At 51.4% G+C, this 22,035-nt stretch overlaps 1 protein-coding gene across 2 annotated transcripts in view; it reads left to right on the plus strand.

Moving 5' to 3' along the window:
• The window catches only part of ABL1 (ABL proto-oncogene 1, non-receptor tyrosine kinase), a 103,831-nt gene that overhangs the window by 68,299 nt on the left and 13,497 nt on the right, over window positions 1–22,035 (plus strand). Inside the window, exon 1 of one of the 2 annotated variants that reach the window (XM_073555929.1) lies at window positions 10,578–11,144. The exons of the other annotated variant lie outside the window; for it this stretch is intronic. Within the exon in view, the coding sequence (XP_073412030.1) occupies window positions 10,985–11,144 (160 nt within the window). The 5' untranslated portion in view covers window positions 10,578–10,984. Of the gene's footprint in view, window positions 1–10,577; window positions 11,145–22,035 lie in introns of those variants that run through there. 2 annotated transcript variants of the gene reach the window in all.

Raw genomic sequence — 22,035 nt, forward strand, 5'->3', positions numbered from 1 at the left:
CTACAGTAGGTCAGAAACTGACGAATACTCGCAGTGCACAATGCGTGTGCTGGGGAAATTAAAAAGTTTTTCTTTTTAGACCGGACAGGATAGTCCTCCATACAGTGTTATGGACATCACATAGTGCTCCATACAGTATAATGGGCCCCATATATTGCTCCATACAGTATAATGGGCACCACATAGTCCTCCATACAGTATAATGGGCACCACATAGTCCTCCATACAGTATTATGGGCACGACATAGTCCTCCATAAGCTATTATGGGTGCCACACGGTCCTCCATGCAGTATTATGGGCGCCACATAGTCCTCCATGCAGTATTATGGGCGCCACAGTTCTCCATGCAGTATTGTGGGCGCCACATAGTCCTCCATGCAGTATTATGGGCACCACATAGTCCTCCATGCAGTACTGTAGGCGCCACATAGTCCTCCATGCAGTATTGTAGGCGCCACATAGTCCTCCATGCAGTATTGTAGGCGCCACATAGTCCTCCATGCAGTATTATGGGCGCCTCATAGTCCTCCATGCAGTATTGTGGGCGCCACATAGTCCTCCATGCAGTATTGTGGGCGCCACATAGTCCTCCATGCAGTATTGTGGGTGCCACATAGTCCTCCATGCAGTATTGTGGGTGCCACATAGTCCTCCATGCAGTATTGTGGGCGCCACATAGTCCTCCATGCAGTATTGTGGGCGCCACATAGTCCTCCATGCAGTATTGTGGGCGCCACATAGTCCTCCATGCAGTATTGTGGGCGCCACATAGTCCTCCATGCAGTATTGTGGGCGCCACATAGTCATCCATGCAGTATTGTGGGCGCCACATAGTCCTCCATGCAGTATTGTGGGCGCCACTTAGTCCTCCATGCAGTATTGTGGGCCCCATATAATGCTCCATTCTTAAAAAGAATGATCAAATACTCCTCTGCCCGTTCCCCGCTCTCTGCTGCTCCAGTCTCCTCAGCGTCTTCTGACTCTGCACTGAGGGTGTGCTTTAGTGTTGTCAGTGCGCTCTCTGCACTGAGACGTCAGAGAGTCAGAAGATGCTAAATAGAACTGAGAGAGGTGATTATTTGAAACAGTTAAGGGGCGGTGCGGGGCCCAATTCTAGTGTTGGTATTTCCCCCTGACTCATGGGTCCCACTGGGTACCGCTGTCCCTGACGGTGAGTGGGCTTACCTGTCTGTCCAGTGCCCGGGTGGTGACGCTGGCCCTGTCCCTGATCCCCAGAGCTGACAATCTATTCTTGTATCACTACTTCCATCATCCCAGAGCTCAGTCTAATTTCATATCCCACAATGTGTTACTACGCCCATCATCCCTGACCCCAGAGCTCACAGTCTTATTTTCATATCACGCAATGTATCACTACTCCCATCATCTCTGACCCCAGAGCTGTTGATCTGATTTGCAGAGGCAGCAGTGACAAATCTGTGCAGAAATAGATGGATTTGGCCTCTTGTCTCCGCACATAGGACATTAAAGCCATGAAGCGCTGGAGGAATTAGCAGACACGTCACCATGTTTCGACCGGACCAAAAAAGAGATTGATTTGGCCCCTGCAGTGCATTGTGGGCCGGCATTCACCATCTGAGGAGTCAATCATCTCTTCACTGGTAATCTCAGTACAGGCCAGAGACGCGGAACAAGCGGCGATAAATCTGGAACTGGTGGAAGCGTCTGGCACAAACCATTACCCTCCGCAGCATGCCTCTACAGCAGCCCGGGTGTTAATGGCGCGTTACACGGATAAGCCCACTTGCAGCAGCGTCCTTCTCCTTCAATTACAGTGGCATGCAAAAGTTTAGAGACCCCTGGTCAAAATTACTGTTATTGTGAACAGTTAAGCAAGTTGAAGATAAAATGATCTCTAAAAGGCCTAAAGTTAAAGATGACACATTTGTTTTGTATTTTAGGCTAAAAAGTAATACACATTGTAATTTTTTCACATTTTAAAAATTACAAAAAGAAAAATGGTCCGATGCTAAAGTTTGGGCACCTTTGGAGATTTGTGTGCTCAGATAACTTTGACCAAGGTTTCAGACCTTAATTTAGCCTGTAAGGGATATGGCTTGTTCACCCTCAATGTTAGGAAAGGCCAGCTGATGCAGATTCCACAGGTTTAGAAACAGCCTCCTCTAACCTTGTACAAAAAAACAGCCACCATGGGCTCTTTTAAGCAGCTGCCTAGCACTCTGAAAATGATAATGGTGGAGGCTCACAAAGCAGGAGAAGGCTATAAGAAGATAGCAAAGCGTTTTCAAGTTGTCCTTTCCTCAGTTCAATATGTAATTCAGAAATAGCAGTTTACAGGAACAGTGGAGGTCAAGATAAGGTCTGGAAGGCCAAGCAAAATTTCATAGAGAGCTGCTTGTAGGATTGCTAGAAAGGCATATCAGAACCCCCACTTGACTGCAAAAGACCTCTTCGGTAGTGAGCGGTGCCAATGAGCTTATGTCGCCAATTGCAATATCAGCTAATAAGCGCTCTCTTCCTTTCAATGCAGAAGTGAGCAGCGGCAGCGGAGAACCTCTTTAATATGTGTGTGGCTGCCATCACTGGCGTATTCATCCGGCTGTGGTGGAGTTGCCTGGTTATGCAGAAGATGGCAGCACATGAGCTTTTGTTTACCATGATTCCCTCTGTGAGGTTGGCACGCACCTGTGGATCTTACTTTACCCTGCCGGCGTTAAGCCTCTGGTAATGTCTGTTCACCCACATGGCTGCAGCCGACGCTTTAACGGCGCGGCGCTGCGCATCAGGGGGAACATTAGCGCAGTAAACTGTGAAATCTCTTCTTTGTGTTCTCCATTTGTGTGACTGTTGGGATAAGATCTGGGTTTTGTAGCTAGCTATCCATCAAGTAATCTTGCCATTCAGCCCGGTGACCTCCCATCACTTTCTTCCAGCGCCAGCCTGTACACGTGGGCATGGAAAACACAGATTATCTTGTCTCCAGGTGCCACATTTCACAGATTTACCGGCAATTACGCGCAGCTCAGAGATCTGTGCATTTCTATGGGTGTCCCGCGGACGACCATTAGACTAAGTTTTGCGTTTGCCACTTCTTTATCTTTTCTTTTGTTTCCCTTTTTGTTCGTCTCCATGAGCGACATCTATATATTCTCCAGACAATGGGGAGAACGCGGCAACATCGTATTATTGCATTAAAAGATGCGTTCTCTGTGGAGAGGGAGGATGGATCAGTGAATCCAGGATCCTGCTGTCTGGATAATGGCGGACAGGCGGAACCACTTACGGAAATGCGCTGCCCAGCAGAGTCTCTGCAGAAAGTGAGCGAACGATAACTTGCAGCAGGGGGTTAATGGAGCAGACTCCACCTGGTGCATCTGCAGGGCTGGGGGCCCCAAGTGGTCATGTCTTATTGGAGAGACCTGGAATGAGTTAGACATTCCCAAAGACCATCCGCATCCCCCCTCCTCCCCCCCACACCAGCGAGGGATGACCTCATCGTCCTGCATCCCAATACAGCAAATACCAGCACACTGCCTCATCCCAAACAGGGCCGCAAGGTTCCCCTCGCCTGAACCGTGCCGCTGACACGGGCCGGGCAGAACCAGCGGAGAATTAATTACACTGGAGGGTTCTAATCCAGTTCCTCCTTCGTAGACATCAGGAGTAGTGCAGATGCCGTGCAGAGTGCTTAATTTAATTAAATGGGTTTTATTGCTTCAGTGACTGTTAAAGGGTACCTCTATCCCCGAAATGTGCGGCAGAAGCCAGAATCCCTGCGACATTTCAGGAGACCTGAAATGATGGGTGAGGGTGGATTCAGAAAGGGTAGCAGTGATATTGAAGCTGCTGCCCCATATGATATCGGGGTTAAAAGAGGTGCACAAAACGGGCACCGCTCCTCTCATGCTGAAAAAAAGGATTTAATAGCCTGAATTCCAAGGCTCAGGTAGGAGGCTCCCGGGAGAGAAAAGCCCACCGATTCCATTCTTGTGGCCAAATAGGGGGCCATCTTCCTTTTACACAAGGTTTGAAAATCACGACTTGCTTGTGCTTGCTGTCTCTGAATTGGAGCCCTGTACGGATGTAAAGGCATATTCTTCTCATTTCATAGCTTATCGCTAGGGTTTGCCATCATTTTATCATTTGTGGGATCTAAACTTTTCTATCTCTCTGATCCCTTTGGATACCTGTGATTGTGCCTCCTAAGCAGAGCAATATATCTCCATGGTAACAGAGTACAAACAAGCGCTGTGTGTAGTCAGACCTTGCAGCTCTGTGGTCCTCTACAGTCTACTGTGCAGGGGCCGCAGCGCAGAGGATGCCCCCCAGAGACTGCAGCCGGCCCAATTCAGCTGTGTTGTGGCAGCACTGACATTGCCCGCTAGCCCTTCATTCTCAGGATCAGTAATGTACAGTAAGCCATCACTGTATCCAGCCTACACAATCCTCTGTGACCTCAGCCACCTATGCTGAGACAATGTACCAAACTCTCAGGACAGGAAGGAGGCCTGGTCCAGACAGACTAGATACAATTGTAAAAAGCCCCCACCCATCGAGTTTTCAAACTCTGCATGCAATCAAAAATGTTTCCATTCACACACCGCAAGCAGATGTCTTGGAAAGAAAAGTCGCAGCATGTTTAATTGATCCTTTGTAATAGTATTTACCTAGAAGTGGTGGTAATATCTGGATAGGACGCCCCCACCTTCCTCCTGGATGAGATCTCCCCGCTGGCAACGCTCCCAATGACGTTATCGTAGGAATTCAGATGAAAATTCTTGGCGAGTCGTCCGCTTCAGCGAGTGCGGTGTTTTCTTGTAGCGCGGAGACAGTGGGCCGTATTGTAGAGCTACAGAAGGGGGTACTTATTTCTCTTATGTAATGTACAGCTGCACTGTCATGTACATGGGGTTCACACTCTAGGGGCTCCTGTACCCCCTCATCTTGCACCCAATTTTCCGGCTTCTCTTGCATAAACCCCAGTGCGTTCCAGGCCATGACGCCTTCCCATAGATCACGTATAATTCATGCTGCACCGTCCATGTGTCATGTCTTAGCCACCACATGGTGTGTGCTGTATTGCAACCAGGTGGTCAGAGCCCCCCTGCTGCTATCATTCTAGAGGACAGGTGTTTGGGGGCAGGATAAAATTCAGGAGGCTAATATAGGGTGATTTGATCAGGACAGCAGCGGTTGACCGTGCAGGTATATGATGATACAAAAACAGTCGCATCGAGCTTCTTGGTTTGCAAATAACCGCAGATAAAACCAACTTTAATGCATGCTCGGGTATACAGCGAAATGGGCTTCCAACACTCTGCATTAAAGGGGTTGTCTGGATCACTTCGCTTTGCATTGGTGAGAAGCAACAATGGCATCGTGACAGCATGTTACCTGCCAGGACGTGTGCACGATCAAAAGGTGTTTTCCCCCTGCATTCATCCCAACAGATATGTGTAGATGCCACATCATTGGCACTGCTCACCTCCCAACCTGCAAGCAAGCATCGCAGAATACCCCTTTAACTATGCCACACTGCACAATTTGTCAGTGCATTTTTCAGCGGTGTTGTTACGTGCAACATGTGAATTCATCTCCTAAGAAGAGTAAGTATGTCTTCATGGTTACATCCCTGTGTGGGCAGCCGTGTGGTCACCTATCCCTGTTCTTTGTAATTGTAAGGACGAACAATTTTGCATAGGAGCTACAGGCGCAAAACGGAAAGATTTGAAAAAAAATGTAAATTAACAAAAATTGCAAAAGTATAACCCTTAGGCTGTGTGCACACGCTGCGGATTTTGCTGCGGTTCCGCAGCGGTTTTGGCCGCTGCGGACCCGCAGCAGTTTCTGCTGCGGTGTACAGTACCATGATTCCCTATGGGAATCAAAAACCGCAATGCAGACGGTGCGGAATTTTCCGCGCTGATTATCTGCGGTTTTCAATTCGCAGAAAGAATTGACATGTCAATTCTTTCTGCGGATTCTGCTGCGGTTTGCCATCTCCTCCATTGAGGAGATGAAAAACTGCAGGGCAAAACCGCAGAGCAATCCGCAGGTAAAACCGCAGGTCTTTTGACCTGCGGTTTCACCTGCGGATTTTACAAAATCCGCGCGGATGAATCCACACCTAATCCACAGCGTGTGCACACAGCCTTAATGGCGAAAAACCTCCGCTGCCAATATCTTCTTGTTCCCGATAAAGTGCCTAATTAGGTTTTCAAGTTGTCGGAGTAGAAGTGCAGCAGGGCACTTTCAAGAGGAGTAACAAGAAGCGCGCGCAGTGGAGAAGATCAAATGGTGCGAGTCACCGCTAGGGTTGCTCCCCAAGAAAGTCTGCAGGTCTGTGTAGCCTTAGAAAGCTAGAAAGGGTTTTTTGAAGATTTTAAGCCACGACCCATAAACAGCAATCCTTCTAATCTAGGGTTAGTGTCTCTGTAAATCTGCGTGCAGCCCTTATATAAGAACATCTTCCATATCTGGCTGTCCAGGGTGGTCCTGGTCCGTACAGCGGGCACTCAAGTATCTTGTCTCTCATAATCCCCGGGCCGTCACTTTGGGTTATCTGTGGATGCTCCTTCATTTCGATTTCTCATCTCCCGCGTTTTACTGCGTAATCATGGATTCTGCAGTTTCACCATCGACCGGCGAGAGTGAAAATGAGGTTAAAAGTTTAGAGTAAATTGCTGTTACCATAAAACCATCAGCCGCTGTTAACGGGAGAAGTCGATGCGCCACTTGTTTATGGGAAATAAATGCTCTTAACAGAGACGCGCTGATCGGATTCACCTCGCCGCACTCCATCCGTCAGAGCCGACCAAAAGGCGGCTGTAGTAAAATATGATGGGAATGGCGCCCATGGGCTGTGTACATGATCAGGAGCTGTCACCCGCGATGTCACCACTGCTCGTTCAGGATGAGGCCGGAATATCGCAGTAACACCGCTCATCTCTACAAGGAGGCAAAGGGCCAACAGTTTGGGAGAATAGTTTCTCATTTCAAAAGCACCAACAATCCTGTGCCGTATCTGTAGAATATGGATGTATATGTAGTGAGTCAGTCCAGAAAGGGAGATGGTACTATCTGTGCCTGCATAATGTACAAGATACCTGCAGGAGACAGTATTATCTGTAGCTATGTGATGTACAGGTGAAGATGAGGAGCTAATACTATCTGTGCCAACATCATTTACAGTTGGGAGACAGCACTATTTTTACCTACATTTACAGGGAGGCAGTACTATTTGTTCCCACATCATTAACAGGGGTGGGGAACACGAGGCTGTTTATGGCCCTTGACGACCAAACTCCCAGGGACCGGATTGCTTGGACCGGCGGCAGCTGTATTTTAATGGGCGCCAACTCATTAATTTCTTCCTCCTTTGTGAACACTACTGAATGCTGTGGCACATGCAATGAAAGTTCATGATTTTCCACCAGTGCCAGAACGTAGTTTGTTGGTGGAGTTAGCACGCGATTTGATTTGTATGTCCCCCGAAGGATGGTACAAATATCCAAATGGCCTTTGGCAGAAGAAAAATTTGCCACCCCTGATTTACAGAGAGGTAGTATTATCTGTGTCTACATAACTTACAGTGGGAGACGGGGAAGCAGTACTATCTGTACCAACATGCGTTAAAGGGGGAAGACTGTATTATCTGTACCTATGTCATTTACTGGAGAGACAAGGGGGATTTACTATCTGTGCCTGCGCCATTTACAGCAGGAGACGGTACAATCTGTGCCTGCGTCATATACAGTAGGAGACTGCATGATCTGTGCCTGCGTCATATACAGTAGGAGACTGTATGATCTGTGCCTGCGTCATTTATAGCAGGAGACTGCACGATCTGTGCCTAGCTATATCATTTACTGGAGAGACCAGGGGGAATTACTATCTGTGCCTGCACCATTTACAGTAGGAGACGGTACGATCTGTGCCTAGCTATGTCATTTAAGAGACAAGGGGGAAATACAATCTGTGCCTGCGTCATTTACTGCAGGAGACGGTACAATCTGTGCCTGCGCCATTTACATATACCGCCTACCTGTACATGAATGTATTTATAGATAGTGCTGTCTCCTTGTTACACTCTATGAATAATGAAATAACGTATGCACCAATACTACTGCCCCTGTTTTCCCTGCTAATTATGTAGGCACGGCTAGTTCTCTACCTACATAATTTACAGGCGGGGAAACTGAGGCAGCGCTATCTGTGTCTACATGATTTACAGGGGGAGATGGTGCTGTCTTCTTATCTTTTGTTAGGTGTGTGGTTAGTGGGCCCAGCATGGTTCCATTGTCCTGGGCGCAGTGTGATGCTGGTATAGTGTGGTGCCAGTACAGCGGGGGGCGCAGCGTGGTGTCGGGGCAGGTGGTGGGGCTTGATGCCGTTATCCCGGGCGCAGTGTGGTGCTAGGGTGAGGCTTGGTGCCGTTATCCCGGGCGCAGCGTGGGGCGGGCGGCGGGGCTTGGTGCCGTTATCTCGGGCGCAGCGTGGTGCTGGGGCGGGGCTTGGTGCCGTTATCTCTGCCGCAGCGTGGTGCTAGGGTGGGGCTTGGTGCCGTTATCCCGGGCGCAGCGTGGGGCGGGGCTTGGTGCCGTTATCTCTGCCGCAGCGTGGTGCTGGGGTGGGGCTTGGTGCCGTTATCCCAGGCGCAGCGTGGTGCCGAGGCGGGCGGCGGGGCTTGGTGCCGTTATCCCGGGCGCAGTGTGGTGCTAGGGCGGGGCTTGGTGCCGTTATCCAGGGCACAGCGTTGTGGCGGGGCTTGGTGCCGTTATCCTGGGCGCAGCGTGGTGCTGGGGCGGGGCTTGGTGCCGTTATCTCGGGCGCAGTGTGGTGCCGGGGCGAGGCTTGGTGCCGTTATCTCGGGCGCAGTGTGGTGCCGGGGCGAGGCTTGGTGCCGTTATCTCGGGCGCAGTGTGGTGCTTGGTGCCGATATCTCGGGCGCAGCGTGGTGCTGGGGCGGGGCTTGGTGCCGTTTTCCCGGGCGCAGCGTGGTGCCAAGGCGGGCGGCGGGGCTTGGTGCCGTTATCCCGGGCGCAGCGTGGGGCAGGTGGCGGGGCTAGGTGCCGTTATCCCGGGCGCAGCGTGGTGGAGGGGCTTGGTGCAGTTATCCTGGGCGCGGCTTGGTGCCGTTATCCGGCGCGGGGCTTGGTGCCGTTATCCCGGGCGCAGCTTGGTGCCGTTATCCCGGGCGCAGCGTGGTGGCGGGGCTTGGTGCCGTTATCCCGGGCGCAGCGTGGTGGCGGGGCGGGGCTTGGTGCCGTTATCCCGGGCGCAGCGTGGTGGCGGGGCTTGGTGCCGTTGTCCTGGGCGCAGCGTGGTGGCGGGGCTAAGTGCCGTTATCCCGGGCGCAGTGTGGTGCTGGGGCGGGCGGCAGGGCTTGGTGCCGTTATCCCGGGCGCAGCATGGGGCAGGTGGCGGGGCTAGGTGCCGTTATCCCGGGCGCAGCGTGGTGGCGGGGCTTGGTGCAGTTATCCCGGGCGTGGCGGGGCTTGGTGCCGTTATCCCGGGCGTGGCGGGGCTTGGTGCCGGGGCTTGGTGCCATTATCCCGGGCGCAGCGTGGTGGCGGGGCTTGGTGCCGTTATCCCGGGCGCAGCGTGGTGGCGGGGCTTGGTGCCGTTATCCCGGGCGCAGCGTGGTGCCGGGGCGGGGCTTGGTGCCGTTATCCCGGGCGCAGCGTGGTGCCGGGGCGGGGCTTGGTGCCGTTATCCCGGGCGCAGCGTGGTGTCGGGGCTTGGTGCCGTTATCCCGGGCGCAGCGTGGTGGCGGGGCTTGGTGCCGTTATCCCGGGCGCAGCGTGGTGGCGGGGCTTGGTGCCGTTGTCCCGGGTGCAGCGTGGTGGCGGGGCTAAGTGCCGTTATCCCGGGCGCAGCGTGGTGCTGGGGCGGGCGGCGGGGCTTGGTGCCGTTATCCCGGGCGCAGCGTGGTGCCGGGGCTTGGTGCCGTTGTCCCGGGCGCAGCGTGGTGCCGGGGCTTGGTGCCGTTATCCCGGGCGCAGCGTGGTGCCGGGGCTTGGTGCCGTTATCCCGGGCGCAGCGTGGTGCCGGGGCTTGGTGCCGTTATCCCGGGCGCAGCGTGGTGCCGGGGCTTGGTGCCGTTATCCCGGGCGCAGCGTGGTGCCGGGGCTTGGTGCCGTTATCCCGGGCGCAGCGTGGTGGCGGGGCTTGGTGCCGTTATCCCGGGCGCAGCGTGGTGGCGGGGCTTGGTGCCGTTGTCCCGGGTGCAGCGTGGTGGCGGGGCTAAGTGCCGTTATCCCGGGCGCAGCTTGGTGCCGTTGTCCTGGGCGCAGCGTGGTGGCGGGGCTTGGTGCCATTGTCCCGGGTGCAGCGTGGTGGCGGGGCTAAGTGCCGTTGTCCCGGGCGCAGCGTGGTGGCGGGGCTTGGTGCCGTTATCCCGGGCGCAGCGTGGTGCTGGGGCGGGGCTTGGTGCCGTTATCCCGGGCGCAGCGTGGGGCGGGGCTTGGTGCCGTTGTCCCGGGCGCAGCGTGGTGCCGGGGCTTGGTTCCGTTGTCCCGGGCGCAGCGTGGTGGCGGGGCTAAGTGCCGTTATCCCGGGCGGGGCTTGGTGCCGTTATCCTGGGCGGGGCGGGCGGCGGGGCTTGGTGAGGGTTAACAGTGCAGAGGGCGTTCCCAGCCCTGTCATCAGTGCCTGGAGGCAGCGGAGGATGAGGGGCCCTTTGTAGCAGCCTGCCCGCACAGGCCGTCGGATGGACTGAGGGCAGCACTTCCTGCCGCTGAACCGGAGCGTCTTCCTGTGGTGGCAGCTTCTCGCCCCTGTGCCCGGAGTAGGAGTCCCCGTGAGACCGTGGGCGCAGCCCCCGCCTCCTCTCCCGGGGAGTCTGCGCCGCTCCTCTTCTGGCCCGGGGACTTCTGCTTGGATCCATGAAGTTCAGGGATTCTTCGGAGGGTCTGAGTCGTTCTCCATCCGCAGCGCGGGGCGACGCCGTCCTTCCTCCTGGACACTCGGGCCGGCCTGTCCCGCGCCGAACTTCTTCGCATGTTGGAGGGAGGGAAAATCTTCGTCAACGGCCCCCGGAGGAAAAAAAGACCCCACAAGTGCTGCGTCCAGCACCTAAAAATGCTGGAGATCTGCCTGAAGCTGGTGGGCTGCAAATCCAAGAAGGGGCTGTCCTCCTCTTCCAGCTGCTATCTGGAAGGTGAGACCCGGGGAGGAGGGGAGGCCGCAGCTCTCGGGTCCCTTCTCCTAGGCCCCAGCTGCCCCCTCCTCCTATCTCCGCAAGCACAACAATGCAGAAACTTTTTTTTTTTTTTTTTTTTGGGGGGGGGGGGGCGGCTTCGAAGAGCTCAGCGTTGCCCGGGCATAGTAACCAACTGTGGCTAGTTATAACAAATTATACTGATTATATTGCACATAACCATGCATCTAATCCTATCCTGTGTGATACTGTGTGCTCAGCTGTGTATCTAATCCTATCCTGTGTGATACTGTGTGCTGAGCTGTGTATCTAATCCTATCCTGTGTGATACTGTCTGCTGAGCCGGGTATCTAATCCTATCCTGTGTGATACTGACTGCTGAGCCATGTATCTATTCCTATCCTGTGTGATACTGTCTGCTGAGCTGTGTATCTAATCCTATCCTGTGTGATACTGTCTGCTGAGCCCGTGTATCTAATCCTATCCTGTGTGATACTGTCTGCTGAGCCGTGTATCTAATCCTATCCTGTGTGATACTGATTGCTGAGCTGTGTATCTAATCCTATCCTGTGTGATACTGTCTGCTCAGCTGTGTATCTAATCCTATCCTGTGTGATACTGTCTGCTGAGCCGGGTATCTAATCCTATCCTGTGTGATACTGTCTGCTGAGCTGTGTATCTAATCCTATCCTGTGTGATACTGTCTGCTGAGCCGTGTATCTAATCCTATCCTGTGTGATACTGTCTGCTGAGCCGTGTATGTAATCCTATCCTGAGTAATACTGTCTGCTGAGCTGTGTATCTAATCCTATCCTGTGTGATAGTCTGCTCAGCTGTGTATCTAATCCCATCCTGTGTAATACTGACTGCTCAGCTGTGTATCTAATCCTATCCTGTGTGATACTGTCTGCTCAGCTGTGTATCTAATCCTATCCTGTGTGATACTGTCTGCTGAGCCGGGTATCTAATCCTATCCTGTGTGATACTGTCTGCTGAGCTGTGTATCTAATCCTATCCTGTGTGATACTGTCTGCTGAGCCGTGTATGTAATCCTATCCTGAGTAATACTGTCTGCTGAGCTGTGTATCTAATCCTATCCTGTGATACTGACTGCTGAGCCGTGTATCTAATCCTATCCTGAGTAATACTGTCTGCTGAGCTGTGTATCTAATCCTATCATGTGTGATACTGTCTGCTGAGCCGTGTATGTAATCCTATCCTGTGTGATACTGTCTGCTGAGCTATGTATCTAATCCTATCCTGTGTGATACTGACTGCTGAGCCGTGTATGTAATCCTATCCTGTGTGATACTGTGTGCTCAGCTGTGTATCTAATCCTATCCTGTGTGATACTGTGCTCAGCTGTGTATCTAATCCTATCCTGTGTGATACTGTGTGCTGAGCTGTGTATCTAATCCTACCCTGTGTGATACTGCCTGCTGAGCCATGTATCTAATCCTCTGGACTGGACTCCCCCTGCAGTCTGTGTCAGAGGGTGGTCTGTGTTGGCACGGTAATAAATTGTGTTGTTTCCAGCTTTACAGAAGGACGATAACACCATAGAAATGATAAGAATAACAGGCCTCAGTTACCACAACTGTCTACAAAGAAAACTGTTGCTGATAGCAACCAATCACAGCTCATTTTTCATCTTTTAAACAGCTCTGGGACAGTGTGGCGAGTTTTGAGTGGTGACTTTTGTGTTTGGACTTTTATGTGGCGAGGTTGGTGTATGTGTGGTGAAATGTGTGCTGAGGGTGGTATATGTGTGGAAGCACGTGGTAGTGTGTGGCGCATTTTGTGTGTGTGTTCATATCCCCGTGTGTGGTGAGTATCCCATGTCAGGGCCCCACCTTAGCAACTGTACGGTATATACTCTTTGGCGCCATCGCTCTCATTCTTTAAGTCCCCCTTGTTCACATCCGGCAGCTGTCAATTTGCCTCCAACACTTTTCCTTTCACTTTTCCCCCATTATGTAGATAGGGGCAAAATTGTTTAGTGAATTGGAATGCGCGGGGTTACAATTTCACCTCACAGCATAGCCTAGGACGCTCTCGGGGTCCAGACGTGTGACTGTGCCAAATTTTGTGTCTGTAGCTGCGACGGTGCGGACATACATACACACATACCCACCCACATTGAGCTTTATATATCAGATTGTTCCGGTTATCGGCCATTTCAGTGGAAGAATGGGAGCTCTCTGCTTTAGCTTGCATAGCTCTAGTGCTGAGCTCCAACCTGTGGTGCACCAGCCATTGCAACACTACAACTCCCAGCATATGCCCAGATAGCGGGAGTGTGGCAGGCTGGAGGCCACTGCTCCAGAAATATTTCCATCTATATATGCAACTGTTTTCCTCCTCTGCAGAGCCTTCAGTTTTTTTGGTTACTGGCCCTTTAAATGTGTGAGCCCCCTACATTGGACATCCGCTCCATGTACGTGACTTTCCGGCACCTTGGAGCAGAGGCTGGCGTCCTCCGCTGACCTCACCTTACATGGTAAAGTCCCAGTACTAGTTTGACGCCATCTCTTAGAATACGGGTCCAGAAGCATTCAGCATCCCAGGACTTTCCATTGTGTTTAACTCCTCAGAGGCGACAGCACTTAGGATCCAACGGGACGCGACAATCTCACAAGATAACAGCCAAGTACTAGCACTTTAAGGCGAGATCACATGACAGATAGTGGGAAGGAAATCGCCAACATCTTGTAAACTCCACTTGTGGAACTTGTCAAATACTCGCCTTCCCTTTAAGAGCATCTAGGTACTGGATAGCAATCAATATGGCCACCGGTATCGCCCCAGCTAATGTCACCCAGCTTTTCTGGCATGCTGAGCGGCTAAGCTTCTGCTGCTGTGTTCCTAGGCAGGCTTAAAGGAAAGTTGTCTGACCACTTCTGTAGCGGAGTTAGCATTTCACATGCTGCATCTGTTATATACAAATGTCAGCCACCAAATAGTCAGATTTGTCATTCAGGGGTCTGGGAAAGCCGGGGGACATCCCCTGTAGGAGCTGTAACCATGTTACATGTATTGTATCCCCAGGAACAAATAAAGGGATGGTTTCCCTTTTAAGTTTTAAAGCACAAGAAAGCTTTAAGGCTATGTGCACACATAGTCTTTTGGCTCTGCGGATTTTGTAGTAAAAACCGCAGATAAATCCACAGGACTTGCCCTGCGGCTTTACACCTCATAATGGATGAGGTGTGAAACTGTAGCGTTTCTGCACTAAAGAATTGACATGCTGCGGTTTGTAAACCACAGCAAAACCGCGCGGAAAAATCCGCAGCATGTGCACAGCGTTTTCCAGTTTACCATTGAAACAATGGTACTGTACAATGCACCTAAATCTGCTGCGGACCCGCAGAGCCAAAACCGCTGCGGATCCGCAGCAAAATCCACACCGCGTGCACATACCCGAAAACTTGGAAAACGTTAGATTAGTTGCTTGTGTTTTCCATTCAGATAGCTCTGCTGCATCTGCGCGCAGCTACCGGCCGCTCCTCCTCCCGTTGTAAAAGCCGATTTTTATATATATATATATATATATATATATATATATATATATATATATATAGTTATATATAGTTATATATATATATATATATATAGTTATATATATATAGTTATATATATATATATAGTTATATATATATAGTTATATATATATATAGTTAGATATATATATAGTTATATATATATATAGTTATAGATATATATAGTTATATATATATATATATATATAGTTATATATATATATATATATATATATATATATATATATATATATATATATATATATATATATATATATAGTTTTCACACAAATTATTGTAAAACACAAATCACGACTGGAGCGCGCCAATGTCCCCAGGAAGCGGCTCGGAGAGCGCTGCTACTGCTCCACCATGGCCAGAATTCATGAGTGATTTATTATAAAGGTGTGTGACTGCATCCTCCGTCTTGGTTTGCAGTGCAACATGGTAGTTGTAGTTTACAGGTGGGATGATGGGTGCAGTATTGCTTGCTGTCAGTGTATAGGTACAGGCTTGACTCTTCTCACACATGAATGGCTTGATACAATGTATCAGTTTGTGGCAGCAAAACTATTAAAAAAAAAAAAAAATGCAACTGGGAGCTGGCATGTTGGTGGTTGTATCCATACAGGGTGGGTACATTTTCAGCTCTTTCTTTGCATTCTAATTAGTGATGAGCGAATGTGTTCAGAGAAGGTGTTATCTGAGCATGCTCGGGTGCTAACTGAGTGTCTTCAGCGTGCTGTAATATGTTCCGAGACTGCATGTCTTGCAATCCCTGCTTGTGTTTAGGGCTGTTGAACATCCACGAGTCATTCAGCCACGGGGGCTCGAACATATTTTCAAGCCCACCGAAGTCACTCAATTAGCACCCGAGCATGCTCAGACAACACCTATCCATGCATCACTATTCCTTAGAGGTTGGTATAGTGTATCACTCTGGATTCAGCTGAGACAGACCCTCAGCTGAAGAAGTATTGGGTCAGTATGGAGTAGTCCGGCCGCGGGTACTGCAGGAGTTAGCTGCCTTTTACATTAAAACAAATTTGCCTTTTAGGTGACAACCCTATAGATGGCGGCCATATTGGTAGTCATCCGGCTTTCCAGCCTGTTAGACTTTTTTGGCAGATGGCAGTCACAGGTCTTGTAAGCCGTTGTAACCCAGTAATCACAGATCCGCCAGCTCCAGGGGTCTCTGTCTGTCTCTTGTTATTACTGCGCAGCATGCGGTTCTGTATGAGGGGGAGAGGGCCGCATTGAATTTCCTTTCTTCCGTTTAGTTCTGATTGGGTGATCTCCCACCAGCCACATCCTGGTGCGTGACCCATCTCTGCCAACCCCTCCTTTTCCACATTCTGTCTGGTAGAGTGGCACATAGGCTGATGATTGGGTTGGGCACCTTACTACTGCCAGGGTCCCTGATGAAATGTGCCTGCAAGGCAGTGTCTCCTGACCAATCAAAATTCTCAAATGGCCCCATAGCTCCAGAGTCATGGTGTGGGGGCTCCGAAGCTCCAGAGTCATGGTGTGGGGCCCTGTAGCTCCAGAGTCATGGTGTGGGCATTTGTCTGTTCCACTTCTGATTTGAAATGCTCTGTTCTGCTTTGGGGCCCTACTCCCTCGGCTGTCTGTGAACTTCATCTTCTCCCCAGTCAAAATCTGCCAAAAGGACGGATGGCGGATCCGTTTTAGTACTGATGACAACGGATGCCACCCGTCCGATTTGAGAGAGAGAGTGTTATTTTTTGTCCGGCACACAGAAAGAGTTAAATGAGTGTCTGGAGGATCCGCCAGAGAAAAAAACGTTGCAAGCTCCGTTTTGAAATCTTTGAGGATGCTGACGGACAGCAACTTTTGGCGGATCCGCAAAAAAAACGGATACAACGGACGGCAATCCGTCACAATCCGCCAATAATGGAAGTCAATGGGGAAAAAAAACGGATCCTCAAAAGAAAATTGAGGATCCGTTTTTTTCAAAACCTGGCGGATTGTGACTGATTGTAAAAAACTGAAGTGTGAAAGAGGCCTTACAGGGACAGGAAAAGCACACGAGAGGTTAAAAGGTCCCATCCCACCCCATTTGTCTGTGTTTTTCCTGTGCCTGCATGGAGGGACACGCGAGAGGAAGCGCTGCAGAGCTTACCGGAGGGCTCAGGGGGATCGGGCGGCCAGTCCAAACCTTCCCCCTGTCAAGACGCCCAGGGCCGAAACTTCCCAATGGGGAGTCCCTCTGCCCCAAAGGCCAGGAGCAGGACGACGCTCCTGGAGTGAGCCGCTCCTTCCGGTGGGAGGCTCTCGGCTCCAGCTGGTGGCCGCCATGGCAGGTGAAGGCCGGTCCCCCTCAGGCAGCTGGCCAGGTGGGCGCCGGCATCACGAAGAGAGCGCCGTCAGAGGCGCAGGCGGGGCTAGCGGCGGAAGCGGCTGGAGCGATTTCCCGCGTATCGCGAGAAGACGTGCGTCACTTCAGGTGACGTTGCGCGCTGGGCTTGAATCTCAATGCGCGCTCCAGGAGCTCAGCGTCTCTCTGGAAGCGCAGACCGCGGCATGGATGGATACAGAGGCTCAGGCGAATGGAGGGGTAAGTGCGCCTGGTGCAGACCACCCTCCCCAAAGCCAGCCCCGCAGCCCAGGGCCTGACTACCCTATCTTAAATTAATAGGGTAAGGGAACCCCAGCAGCCCCCCGACAGTGACTAAGGACCCTGCCAAGGCCGCATCCAAGTCGGTCAGATGCCCTGTATGCAGGGTAAAGCTGCCAGACACCTATGGCAAAACCCTCTGCAGACCCTGCACATCAAGGGTCGTAAGAGACGAGCAGCCATCCCCCCTCTCCGAGATGGGATCCTTGATACGGGAGGAAGTACTGGCCTCCAGAGTCAGCCTCGAACAGCAGCAGTCCCCCAGTCCAGGGCCAAGCCGCAAGCGTCCGAGGTAGGGAGCAGAGCCAGCGTCCGAAGCAAGCTCTATCAAGGGGTCAGAATCCTGGGACTCTGATCCAGAGGAGGAAGGAGAGATCCTGGCTGACAGACAGGATCGAGGCAGGAAATACCTATTCAGGCTAGAGGACACGGACGAGTTGGTCCAGGCGGTGAGGAACACCATGCAGATTGAGGAAGTTCCTAAGCCGCAGTCTAGACAGGACCTGATGTTCGGAGGACTGGTGGCTCGGAAACAGACAGTTTTCCCCGTAAGTGAACACATCAAAACAATGGTCCTTGAGGAGTGGAAGGAGGCGGAACGCCGACTCATACTATCCCGTGACTTTAAAAGTCGACTGCCTTTTGATCCCGAGGAAACACGATCATGGGAGGAAGTACCGAAGATCAATGTTCCTGTAGCCAAGGACACCAAGAAGACCGCCATCCCGTTCGAGGACTCAAGTCTCCGGGACCCGATGGACAGGAAGGCTGACGTTTTATTAAAAAGGACATGGGAGACTTCGACAGCCCTCATCAGGGCTAACATAGCAGCCACCTCGGTTGCCAGGTCTATGTTTTTGTGGATGGGGCAGTTGGAGGAACACCTAACCAACAAGACCCCTAGAACTGAGATCCTAGCATCCCTTTCCCTCATGAAATCAGCCACAGCGTTCCTGTCGGATACGTCAGCCGAATCAGTAAGGTTTGCAGCCAGAAACGGCTCCCTTTCTAACGCAGCTAGAAGAGCGGTCTGGCTTAAATCCTGGTAAGGGGATAACGCCTCTAAGGCGAAGCTATGCTCCATCCCCTTCTCGGGCCTAAGGGTATTCGGACCAGCCCTAGATAACATTTTAGAGCTGGTGTCCGACAAAAAGGTTTCCCAGAACAAAAACTTAAGCGACCCCAGTCCTTTCGGAGCGGCCCCTCCTATAGGAGACAGGCCGACTTTAGGAGCCAAGCCAGGTCCAACAGAGGCTCCTATAGGAGCTCCCACAGCCAAGGTGGGAGAAGCAAAGGCTCCCTTTTTGTGTTAACCTCCAGATCTAGGAGGCAATGACGCCATAAGTATCGGGGGTAGACTTCGCCGTAAATTGGGCCCGAGTCAGCCACAACCAGTGGGTCCTCAGAACCATTGCGGACATACAGGACATGATCAGTTCAGAGGTTATATTACCGGTTCCTCTGACAGAAAGGGGAAAGGGACACTACTCCTCCCTGTTCTCCATTGCAAAACCATCCGGCGAGGCCCGAACTATTATAAATTTAGAGCCTCTAAATGCGTGGGTCAGGTACAAGAGGTTCCGGATGGAGCCAATTCGGTCCGCAATACAGCTAATAGACAGGGACGCTGTCATGTGCACCCTCGACCTGAAGAGTGCGTACTATCCGGTCCCTATCCATCCGTCATCCCAAAGCCTGCTAAGATTCGCAGTCAAATTACCAACCCGGACCTGCCAGTTCCAATGCCTTCCATTCGGGCTGGCATCGGCCCCCCCCGAATCTTCACAAAGCTGGTAGCGAAGGTAGTGGCCTACCTGAGAAGCCAAGGAATCGTGATCATACCATACCTAGACGATTTCCTCCTGGTGGCAGGATCCGAAGAAGCGCTCATTCGAGAAAGGAACCGGGCAATTACAGTAATCGAGTTCCTCGGCTGGGTGATCAACTGGCAGAAGTCAGACCTCATACCAGAGTGCAGGCAGGTCTTCCTCGGAGTTCTCTTAGACTCACAAGACAGGATATCCTTGCTACCAAAAGGAAGGCAGAAGACTGTTCATGACCGAGCCAGGGACCGCTTGAAGCTTCGCTCCTCCATAACAAGCGCAATGGAGGTTCTGGGCTTAATGACTGCCTGCATTCCGTGCTTCAGATGGGCCCAGTTCCATTCGAGACCGTTACAAAAGGAGATCCTCGCAATATGGGACAGGAGTCAGGCTTCACTCGACAGACCCATAAGGCTGCCACGACTTGTTGAAAAATCACTGTTGGTGGACACAGCCCAGGAATCTCCAGGTGGGCTTATTATGGACAACCTCTCCATACGTGGTACTCATCACAGACGCCAGTACGTGGGGATGGGGAGCCCATGTAAAAGGAAAAATCTTCCAGGGAAGATGGCCAGTAGACATCAGAAGCAGATCCTCTAACTTCAGGAAACTCTATGCGGTCTGGGAAACCCTGCGGCGGAACCGGGCGGTCCTGAAGAACCGTGACGTCCGCGTATTATCCGACAACGTAACAGCAGTGTCTTTCCTGAAGCACCAGGGAGGCCCCAGGCACCGACAGCTCCAGGCCCTAGCAGGAAGAATATTCGCCTGGGCAGAGGGAACAGTCCTCTCAGTAACGGCAGTCCACCTAGAGGGTTCCCAGAACGTAGTAGCGGGCTACCTAAGCAGGTCTGCCAGACAGAGTGGGAGCTGAATGAAGAGATCTTTCTTCAACTGTGTCAGCTTTGGGGGACCCCCAGTATAGACCTGTTAGCAAGCCAAAAAAACTCAAAGGTCTCCAGATTCTACTCCCTGAATCCGGCGGACCACCCGGAAGGTGTAGACGCCCTGAGTCAGGCCTGGGAAGAACCCCTCTCTTACGTGTTCCCACCACTGGCGCTCATACTGGCGGTACTCGGGGAAAATCCGTGAGGACCGCACAAAGGTGATAATGGTCGTTTCATACTGGCCAAAGAGAAGCTGGTTTCTCCTACTGGGGGCATGCCAGTGGACAACCCAGTCGAGCTACCTCTGAAGAAAGAATTCATCCACCAGGGCCTGATCCGCCATCCGAATCCAGCAAGACTCCACCTCTCGGCTTGGATTCTGAAAGGGACATCCTGAAGGCAAAAGGCTTATCAGATTAGGTCATATCTACCCTACAGGCCAGCAGGAAACCGGTTACGTCCTCAATATACCAGAGGATATGGAAGAGATTTTGTCTGGACGGTGGCAGGTCCGATCTCGTGGCGGGTACCCCTGACCTCCCTAGTGTCTTAAACTTTCTACAGTCAGGGTTTAATAAAGGTCTTAAGTCCAGCACTTTAAAGGTCCAGATTTCGGCCTTAAGCTCCTTCTTTGATTACCCGTTAGCTTCTCACCCTTGGGTAGCAAGATTTATAAAAGCCATGCAACGTCTTCGCCCCACGATTAGGCAGCTCACCCCGCCTTGGGACCTTGGCCTGGTACTCAGGCTCCTATGTAGGGATCCCTACGTCACCAGGGAAGAGATGACTATTTCAACTCTCACTCGCAGAACGGCCTTTCTTGTAGCCATTACCACAGCCAAGAGAATAGGGGAAATCCAGGCCCTGTCCACTAGAGACCCGTATCTCCAGATCAGAGAAGATAGTATAATCTTGAGATTAGATCCGGCATTTATTCCAAAGGTAGCCTCTTGTCAAAATATAAACCAGGTGATAGTGTTACCATCCTTTTGCGACACCCCCTGTAATGAAAAGGAACAGCGTCTTTACTCACTGGATGTGAGACGCGCGGTTATAGTCTATTTGGAGGCCACCAGCAGCTGGTGTATTGACCAAAATCTGTTCGTCCTTTTTGGGGGTAAAAACAAGGGGGGAAAAAGCCTCTAAGGCAGTGTTTCTCAACTCCAGGCCTCACCACCAACAGGTCGTTTTCAGGGTTTCCTTAGTATTGCACAGGTGATAATTTCATCACCTGCTCAAGCATTAACAGCATCACCTGTGCAATACTAAGGAAATCCTGAAAACATGACCTGTTGGTGGGTCTTGAGAACTGGAGTTGAGAAACACTGCTCTAAGGCAACCATCGCAAGATGGATTACTTCAGTAATCTCAGACGCCTACCAAGCTGAAGGCCCCAACCCGCCAGATACTTTAATGGCCCACTCTACAAGGGCAGTATCGGCCTCGTGGGCCGAACGGGCAGGCGCCCCAGTTGACCAAATCTGTAGAGCAGCAACCTGGGCCAGACTTAATACATTCTGCAAGCACTACAAGCTTGATGTGCTAGCCGGTCAACAGACCGCATTTGGGAGAAAGGTTCTCCAGGCGGTAATACCACACTGAGGAGGTAGGTGCTTTGGTACTCTCCATGGTGCTGTCAGGGGGACATCCTGGAAAATAGATATTAGACCTACCGGTAATGATGTTTCCAGGAGTCTATCCTGACAGCACAGGTAGTTCCCTCCCTGTTTATATTATGTCATATGCTGTAATATGATTGTATCATTAAAGTGTTACTTGCATTATCCACGCTGTGGTACTTGTTAAATCACTGAGGGAAATGGGGTGGGACGGGACCTTTTAACCTCTTGTGTGATTTTCCTGTCCCTGTAAGGAGGAGGAGGTCGTCCTCCATGGTGCTGTCAGGATGGACTCCTGGAATCCTCATTAACGGTAGGTCTAATACCTATTTTCTGCTATTTCTGCACATCCGATAGGAGGAAAGACATTTATATAGCAAGG

This window comes from Dendrobates tinctorius, unplaced genomic scaffold (assembly GCF_039654945.1).
Source record: "Dendrobates tinctorius isolate UK_male_01 unplaced genomic scaffold, ASM3965494v1 ptg000231l, whole genome shotgun sequence".
NCBI classification, from domain to species: Eukaryota; Metazoa; Chordata; class Amphibia; order Anura; family Dendrobatidae; genus Dendrobates; species Dendrobates tinctorius.